This window comes from Kryptolebias marmoratus, linkage group LG22 (assembly GCF_001649575.2).
Source record: "Kryptolebias marmoratus isolate JLee-2015 linkage group LG22, ASM164957v2, whole genome shotgun sequence".
NCBI classification, from domain to species: Eukaryota; Metazoa; Chordata; class Actinopteri; order Cyprinodontiformes; family Rivulidae; genus Kryptolebias; species Kryptolebias marmoratus.
Window position 1 is genome coordinate 1,948,216 of NC_051451.1, and position 8,967 is coordinate 1,957,182.

The 8,967-nt window shown below is 44.9% G+C and overlaps 2 protein-coding genes across 3 annotated transcripts in view; one reads left to right on the forward strand and one right to left on the reverse strand.

Moving 5' to 3' along the window:
* cdc5l (CDC5 cell division cycle 5-like (S. pombe)) overlaps positions 1-4,155 on the forward strand; it is a 13,445-nt gene extending 9,290 nt beyond the window's left edge. Inside the window, exons 13-19 of the mRNA XM_017428136.3 lie at positions 112-192; positions 281-532; positions 610-717; positions 1,639-1,728; positions 1,797-1,928; positions 3,033-3,113; positions 3,927-4,155. Coding sequence (XP_017283625.1) covers positions 112-192; positions 281-532; positions 610-717; positions 1,639-1,728; positions 1,797-1,928; positions 3,033-3,113; positions 3,927-4,040 — 858 coding nt within the window. The 3' untranslated portion in view covers positions 4,041-4,155. The remainder of the gene's footprint in view (positions 1-111; positions 193-280; positions 533-609; positions 718-1,638; positions 1,729-1,796; positions 1,929-3,032; positions 3,114-3,926) is intronic.
* Positions 3,644-8,967, reverse strand: part of supt3h (SPT3 homolog, SAGA and STAGA complex component) — a 13,065-nt gene continuing 7,741 nt past the window's right edge. Inside the window, exons 4-12 of one of the 2 annotated variants that reach the window (XM_017428140.3) lie at positions 8,733-8,819; positions 8,545-8,641; positions 8,322-8,458; positions 8,170-8,245; positions 7,973-8,085; positions 6,241-6,345; positions 6,039-6,167; positions 4,915-5,004; positions 3,644-4,270 (exon numbers count right to left, since the gene is read on the reverse strand). In XM_017428140.3, the coding sequence (XP_017283629.1) occupies positions 4,229-4,270; positions 4,915-5,004; positions 6,039-6,167; positions 6,241-6,345; positions 7,973-8,085; positions 8,170-8,245; positions 8,322-8,458; positions 8,545-8,641; positions 8,733-8,819 (876 nt within the window). In that variant the 3' untranslated portion in view covers positions 3,644-4,228. Of the gene's footprint in view, positions 4,271-4,914; positions 5,005-6,038; positions 6,168-6,240; positions 6,346-7,972; positions 8,246-8,321; positions 8,459-8,544; positions 8,642-8,732; positions 8,820-8,967 lie in introns of both variants that reach the window. The other variant, XM_017428138.3, reaches the window with a different exon arrangement.

The window sequence follows — 8,967 nt, forward strand, 5'->3', positions numbered from 1 at the left end:
GACCTGTGTTGGCGTGTGCTGACGTGTGTTGGCGTGTGCTGACGTGTTGGCGTGTGCTGACGTGTTGACCTGTGCTGACGTGTTGACCTGTGCTGACCTTTGCTCCGTCAGGCTCAGCGGGACGCAGAGCGGGAGAAGGAGTTGAAGCTGCGGCACACGGCTGTGCAGAGGAGTCTCCCTCGACCGTCTGAGGTAGAGTCTGAGTTTAGTTCAGATCCTCAGGTGAAGGATCCGTAGGACCGCCTGCGCCGTCTTTTACCTCTGCGTTATGTCTCTGCAGGTAAACGAGTCCGTCCTTCGCCCCGCCTCCATCGAGCCGCTGTCTGACCTCCAGGTGGCCGAGGAGCTCATCAAACAGGAAATGATCACCATGCTGCATCACGACTGCCTGCTTCATCCGTCAGCCAACGCAGCCAATCAGCTGCAGCGTGGCAAAACCAAAGGCCCCGCCTCCACATCAAACAACGCCTCCCACATCTCTCACCTGGAAACGCACCCCTACAAGCCAATCAGCACGGAGGACATGGAGCAGGTCAGCTGTCATTTCTGTGATGTGTGAGTCTTTGTGATGTGTGAAAGTCGTACTTACTGGGACGTGTTGATGAACAGGCCAAGGCCATCCTGGCAGCAGAGATGGAGGTGGTGAAGGCAGGAATGGGTCACGGTGACCTCAGCATCGAGGCCTACACTCAGGTGTGGGAGGAATGCTACGGACAGGTGAGCGTCCTCACCCCGCTCCTCTGACGAGTTGTGTCACAGGAGAGGGGAAGCACTTCACTGTTTGTCTGTCTGTTAGCGAAATATCTCATGAAACACTGGGCAGATTTTAATGAGGCTTTCATAAAGTAATTAATAGATGTACATGTGTAACTCTTTAAGTTTCTACACAATTTAAGTTTGTTGTCTTTCATTAAAGAAAGTTAAACCCCATAATTACAGCTCAGACGATGTGGGGTTTTAAAGCCATTGGCTGATATTCTTTTTATTTTGGAGATACTTTTTTCTGCACCTGATAAAAGTGTAACAGTTTAACAAATGCATCAGTTTAAGAGATGAGAACCAGAATTATCACTACAAGAAACTTGGACACTTCAACCTTATAGCGAGAGCGTTCTCACTTAGGAGAACTAGGAGTGATGCTGCATCCCTGACATTTCTGCTCTGAAGAACTACAACTTCACCTGAACATGTCAGATATACAGAATACTTCCAAACAGGCTGCAGATAGTAGATCTGATATCTAATCAATAACCGTTCTTTTATCAGGTAGGTCCATTTCAACACAACTGGCTCTAAAAATGAGTCCAACTCCAACCGTTCTCACTGTAGTTGTAAGTCAGCCTGGTGATGACGTTCATGTCTTCCTGTAGCTGTTTGACAGGTCACAGGTCACATGTTTCACTTTGTCAGCAGCAGCTGCCCACAGATACGCCTGTTTGAAAGATGGAGGATGCCAAATTATAAAAGAAATCCAGACTGGAATTTGTCAAAATGCATAATGACAAGCCACAAAGCTTCTGGGAGGATGAGAAAAAATCAACTGTGTTCAGTCCTCAGAGAGGGACAGACATCCCTTTACTGCAGCAAAGTATTAAGTTCAGGGTGCTGGTGATCATGTCTGTCTGCCTTGTTGCACAGGTGCTGTATCTCCCCGGTCAGAACAGGTACACCAGAGCCAACCTAGCATCAAAGAAAGATCGGATTGAAAGCCTGGAGAAGAAACTAGAGGTGAGGAAGCACGTCAAACTAAGACTCATTAAAGTGTGACTTTTTCTAAAACACCTCGTCCCCTCCAGGTGAACCGTGGTCACATGACAGCAGAGGCTCGACGGGCAGCTAAGCTGGAGAAGAAACTGAAAATCCTGCTGGGAGGCTTCCAGTCCAGAGCTCTGGGGCTCCTGAAGCAGCACAATGAACTCTGGGAACAGGTACGGAGCCCAGGGTTTACTCCAGCAACACTCCTCACTCTGTATGTTTTACTATAAATCAGGTCCAGTTCTGTTTTATCCTAACAAACAGAAACATTTAGCTCAGCTCTGCACATTTCTACTGTTCTCACTTTGAAACTCAACATAAATCTGGAGCATGAAGTTAATGATTTCAGCCTGAAACCCAATACAGATATGTCCCAGCTGAACTAACTCTGGATTTAATTAGTTTCTTCAGTTGGAAACCACTGCATCTTTAAAATGACATAACCTTCCTGTGTTGATGAGAAGGGCTGGACTTTGGGTTCTGCTCAAACCTTGTATGAGCTCCTGGGATTATGTGAGATCTTGTGAACTTACCCTATTATTCTGACTATAAGACTCACTTAAAAGCCTTTAATTTTCTCAAAAGTTGACAGAGCTCCTTATAATCCAGAGCACCGTATATATGTAAGAAGTTGTAATGTTTCAGTTCGACTTTGGTAAACCACAAAGCTGCACCACCTGAAGCATTAAGGCTCAGTTATAATCACGCAGGGCTCCGTGCTCCTGAGCGAGCGGTGGAGGCGTTTATACTCACCGCTTACGTCGGTGCTGTATTCTTCTGTGAGTTTTGAACTGCTTGATTATCTTTGTGATCTCTCATAGAGGGATCATAGAAATGCTGATACAGGAGAACCAGCTTCGCTAGAGCACAGAAATCATCCATTCTGAATGGAGCGTGGAGCACGCAGTCTGTGTGAAGTTACAAAAATGCTGATGCTCCTTATAGCGCGGTGTGCTTTATATATGACAAAAGTTTGAAAATGGACCATTCACTGACTGTGCGTCTTATAATCCAGTATGGAAAATACAGTATTAACACTTGAAGTACGCATTGAGGATAACGCTCAGCTACTTGATGTTAACGGAGTTGTCAGCTGCAGACGTTCATCCAGTGGTTTGTTGCTGACAGGCAGAGCTGTCTGAGCGTACCGCCACAGTGACTGTGAGGCCGTTTGGAGTGATTCAATGTGTTCACTGCTTCATGAGTCCAGACAGGTGAACACCTGAGTAAAAACACTGACTTCCTGATGTAACCGTTGCCGTGACGATGTGTCCCAGGTGGAGCAGGCAGCCACTGAGCTGCAGACCTTCAATCAGCTGAAGAAACAAGAGGACCTGGCCATTCCCAGGAGACAGGAGGTAACACTTTACTTCCTAATATTCTGCAGTTTTACTCATTAATACTTCAGGTTTATTAGGTTGATCGTTTTAATTCTCAGTCTGCCTGAGCCAAACACCAGGGCTGCAACGAGACACGGTGTGAACAGTGTTTTAAATCCTTCTTAACACGGGTGCAGTTCTGCTGACTGACCTGTCCTGAGTCTTCAGACCTCATTAAAGCTGGGATTAAGGATTAATAAAAAATTAGTATTCATTTATTTATGAACATGTTTTCCCGCAGCCACCTGAACAGCTAAAACATGATAAAATAAACTAAGTGATGCTGCCTGACGTGTCCGACACTGACCCTCAGCTGCAATAAAAACAGCTTTTATTTAAAAACAAAGGCAGATCATGTTACTACTGCTGTCTAAATATTACCACATTTTGCTTAGTAATGAATGTTTTAGGTATTTGTACAAACTCCACACTTCTGTCAGTTTTTAGGCTCATTTTTCAGCTTGAAGCACAAATGTTTTTTATAAATTTCCATAAAGTTTGGACAGCTGTTTTATTTTCTGCTTGCTTTTAATACCATAAAATGTACAAACTTCTAGGGGAGAGAAAAATGAATACAAACATTTGACTGATAATAACCACAGAGTTCAAATCTGTATCGTTATGTAGTCATTTAAAAAAGTACGTTTGAGCTTTTTTATTTACAATTTCAGACTTTTGTCCTTTAGAAAATGAAAATTAGTCCAGGAAAACCCTCTAAATTCCAGCCGTTATGGCTGTAAGAACCCTGTTCATACTTGGGTAAAAGTGAAAAGTATGGTTGGTGTGTGTCAGGCTCTGCGGGAGGACGTGGAGCGGCAGATGGAGAGAGAACGGGAGCTTCAGCAGAGGTACGGAGAGCTGCTGATGGACAGGGAGTCTCTGCTCAACAGCACCCCCAAATACTGAGACACGTCGGCTTCCTTCCTTCCTGCGATAAGCCCCGCCTCTTTGTGCTGAGCATGCTCAATAGTCCTTGTTTCTGTATCGAGTCGTGACCAATAAAGCTTTTCCAACAATAAAATGCAAACTGATGCTGTTTATTATAAGAAGAAAACAGAGCTCCATATTTCCATCACACAGAAGCTGCCGAGGCGTCAACAGGTGAGGAAGGCCATCCCACTCCTGCTGTAAGAACTCTGAGGACAGGAAAACACATTCGTTTATAACAGAACAGATATATTCAGTAAAAACACTGCTTTCTCAGTTTAGAGAATAAACCTCAAACCTCACTGCATCTTAGATAACACAGATATTACCTCTGAATCATTTTGTTCCAAACTAAAGCTTTGTGTCGTGAACATCTGTAAATCTACAGCAGAGATGTTTTAAAACCAGGCTTGGCTGCAGCTAACATGTTAACCCAGCATCCATCCCATGCTGTGGGAAGAGCCTCAGCTCCAGCTGTTCCTGGATCAGCTAGATCAGCTTCAATGAGGTAGACTCCAAAGCTTCATCAAAATCCATCAGCTGAATGGCTGCTGGTCACCCTGACAGAGGGTCGTTAACTCTTTAGCAAACAGCCCCGACCATGTGCTGTAAGCAAAATATTTCATCAAGCACTGGATGGATCTCTACTACTGACTGTTGGAGACAACCTGATTCAAGATGGCTGCCACAGCCAGCTCACCTTAGAAAACACAAATGGCCATAAATCACATATGGCTAAAATTAGGTGCATAAGATAACTTTATTTTCAATATTTGACCAAAACAACTGTGTCAACACAATACGATCTTAGTTTGAAAGATAAAAGGCGGGGTGTGTGTGTGTGTGTGCGTACCATCGGTCTGTAGCTGTACCTCCTGATGGCCTCTCTGATGTGGCAGGGTTGGATGGCTCCACTGGGGGGCTCCACTGAAGCCGGACAGCTCTGAAACCCACAGATCAGAGGTCAGGAAAGTTTCCACACATATCAGAACATGCTGCAGGTTATACTTGGTCCAAAGATACTGATGCTCTGTCAGTTTAGGTGGGCGGCCATGTCTTGGTAGGTTTCCAGTTGTGCCATACTTTTCCCATGATGGATGGAACAGAGCCCCCTGAGATGGGATACTGTTTTATATCCTAAACTGGCCTTAAACCTCTAAAATACTTTGTCCCTGACCTGCTTGGTGTGTTCCTTGGTCTTCATGATGCTGTTTGGTGTCTAATGGTCAGTAATAAACCTCAGAGGATTAAATGACACACAGGTAGACTTCTCTTCCTCATCAGGTGACCTCTGAAGGCAGACTCAGTTTAGAAACCTCTCTGAGGTTAACCCAGTTCTTTAACTTTCTGTGAAGTTGCTGAGTCTCCACTGATCTTCTCCTTGTTAATGAATCTGTTTACTGTTGTTGAGGCAGCTGCACAGCCTGGAAGTCCTCACTGCATCACATCCTTCAGATGATGCTCAGTTACTGCCTCACTTTGGTGTTCAAAGGTTGGCTTTAACCCCCTTCTGCCTCGGCCCAATCAGAAATCACACCGAGGCTTTTATAAAACACTTTTGTGTTAGTCTATCACATGAGATGCCAGTAAAATCTTTGAGTCTTGTGGTTGACGCAGCTGATAGTTGTTGGCTGTAAAGCAGCTGATTTAGCTGTTAGTACAGCTGTGACACCAAACAACCACAGACCACCGAGTCAAGCTCACAAACTAACACTTTCTTACTCTTAGTTCATCACAGTGTGAACCTTTAAAACAACAGCCTACCAGCTGGAGTCTTTTAATAAAATGTATCCACATCAGAAATGATCCATGGAAACAGAAGCTTCATTAAACCAAAACTGAAATCAGACAAAGACTTCTTATAAAATGAAAGCTGTTATAGTTGTTGGAAGGGCTTCATCCTTATTTTCGGCACTTTCATTTACAAACACAGGAAATCATGAACGTTAAAGTGGAGACAGTTCAGCCTGACTTCACCTTTTTGCGCTTCCTCTGCCGCACTCGGCTGTCCACGCTGCCGTTACCCTGCAGGAGGGGCTTCGACGAGTGCGAGGACCCCGGAGTGGAGGGGGGCGTGGCCTCGGGCGAGTCGGGGTCCTTCTTCACCTGCGACGGACGGGAGCACAGCTGGAGTTAGTGAGTGAACAGCTGGATGTTCAGGCGTGCTGCTGGTGTTTACCTCGGCGTGTGCGCTGTAGTGGATGTAGCTGGCAGAGATCACATGACTCACAGGATTTGTCTTCACACTCATTTCCTGTTTCACCAACAGGGACAGGTCTACAATCTGAGGTTCAACAAGAGACACGTGTCAACCAGTTTGACCTGGAACACTGAGGGAAACCAGTTCATCATCACACAAACTGACAACATGTTTCTCTTTTCTTGTCTCTTCCTGGCAGCAGATATTCAGAAACTACAACACTTAATGCCAAGTTTAAAACCAAACAACCAACGTCTGAATGATACCTGGGACCTGGAATAACAACTTTCCCATAAGTTTAGTTGCTAAATGATTGATACGGATCACAAAAACTGTGAGGACATAAAGAAGTGGGATGAAATCAGAGCAGAGAGCTGTCTTCAGTCCTCCATCTGAAGACACATCGAGGCAGTTTGGAGCTGAATCAAATATTCTGCTAAAACTAATAATGAAACAACTGAGCAGACGTCAAGCATCAACATCTTCATCACCGAGTCAAATACAACGAGTTTACTGCAATAATTCTGACACTCAGAGGGAACTTGGAGTTTCTATGTGAAACTCAAAAGGAAGGGCCGCTTCTTTCCTCAGGAAACAAACGTGAACGATAAAGTGTCTTCATTTAGAAAGAGACACTTCATTAATTTTGGATATGTTCCCATTTAATTACTGAAACTGTATTAAACGACCATCTGATGACATTTTAAGGTGAAAAATGTGACATCCTGAAAGAAAACATCTGATTCCATGAGCTCTGCTGATTTGAATTATCTTTGTTGTTTACTTTATACAGAAGCCCATATTTATGAATAAATACTGCCTGAATGTAGGGAACAATTCATCAGGAAGATACTGAGGGAAAAATCACTTTTAGGAAAATTCACAAGAAATACAACGTTTCCAAACTCAATTTAACAATTTTGATTAAAGCAACTGATTTTGTTTCTTTTTAATCAAAAGTGAGCATCCCGGCTGGACGAACACCTACAACTGGCCGTGACCGACCGGAGCAAGCTTTCTGCTGTGTTACAGATACTGAGCTAACATTTGGTGTGGTAGTAGCTGAGAGTCATCCCCAACACACACCCAGAGAGGGAACAGGAGAAATCACTGAACTGTGTCAGCAGAGCTTTGACACATGTTACCTTTCCTACATACAATCACAGCAGTGAACACAAAGCTGAACTCCTCAGTCATCGATGACACTTCATCAACATTTGTTTTTGAGCTCAAAGGAACCTCTGACCACCAAACCCAAAAGTCATTCTCAAACTTTTCAGACGGAGAAACTTCCTTTTCTGATTGTTAAAATCCTTTTTCTGCTGGGATATTCAAGCTTTCCTCCTAAAACCTGAGTGACTCACTAACATTACTGTGGTGTAAAGTGTCATGCTGCCAGCTGAGCAGCTGTCTTCCTTTCAGTTTCTGACTCGTTTTAAACAGCGGATCATCAGCTGGTTTCCTCACATAAAGACAGAAAAGCTGCGTCATGTGCCCTTTGAGGAACCAGGAGTGGGCCGAGTCTGCACACAGCACAGCAGCCGTCTAATTGCTGAGGACATGCAGTTTGTGTAACACAATAAGAAGTCAGGGTTGCAAAACAAACATTGGTTCCTCCTACAACAGTTTTAGGAGTGGCCGCAGTTTGAGAACCATTAGTCTAAATGATGGTGCAACACTGTCTCTAATCTCTGATTTCTTTGGTTTTTACCTGTGCGACCATCTCATAAGCCAGGTATGACAGGATCTCCATGGCGATGCTGTTGGGTTTCAGCTCCAGGCTGCTGCAGTCCAACCAGTCCCTGAACTTGGACGCTTTCTTGGCTGCGAGAGTTAACATCAGACAGAACACCCAAACAAAGAGTCGCAGTGAATCCTGACCTGGACAATCTAAAACTTCCTCCTCACCAAAGCTGAGCTGTCGACTCTCACAGAACTCGGAGTACTGAGCCGGATCCATGTTACGGGTCTGACGCTCCAAACGCTGAACATTAACGCAGAGAGACAGTAACATAACCATCACCCTTATTTACAGGCATCTTTAACACGCGACCTCTGACCTCTATCCTCTCCTGTTTGACAGGATCGACTTCCTGTCGCTCAGCCAGTGACAGAAGTTCACCGGTCTGATCCATCCAGGCCAGGAAGTCCTGGGCCAATCGCTGCCTGCGCTGGTTCCCGCCGGCAGCGGCACCACCTGACAACACAAATCAAACAGATTGAGCCCAACTTGCTCAGTTTTAGCTTGCATTTCAACATCCGTGAGCAGGAGAAGGTGTTCACCTGGTTCCTGCTGCACGTCTTCATCCTCCAAAGTTTTCAGGAGCTTGGATTTATAATCTCGGAACTGGAGATATTTTATCAGTCGGGCCAACTTCCTCTGATCAGCAAACATTCAAACAGAAGAAACGATTTGCTTTTCCAGCTGTGAATCCACGGGAGAGCGTGTGAGCAGACTGGGACCGGCCTACCTTGTCTCTCCTCATCAGGAAAAGGATGTCCTCGGCTGAGATGACCCTCGAACCCCGGAGCGCGGCTCCTTCACAGGCCTGATGCAGCTGATAAAGACATCATCAGTCACATCATCATCAGTCACATCAGCATCAGTCACATCAGCATCAGTCACTTCAGCATCAGTCACTTCAGCATCAGTCACATCAGCATCAGTCACATCAGCATCAGTCACTTCAGCATCAGTCACTTCAG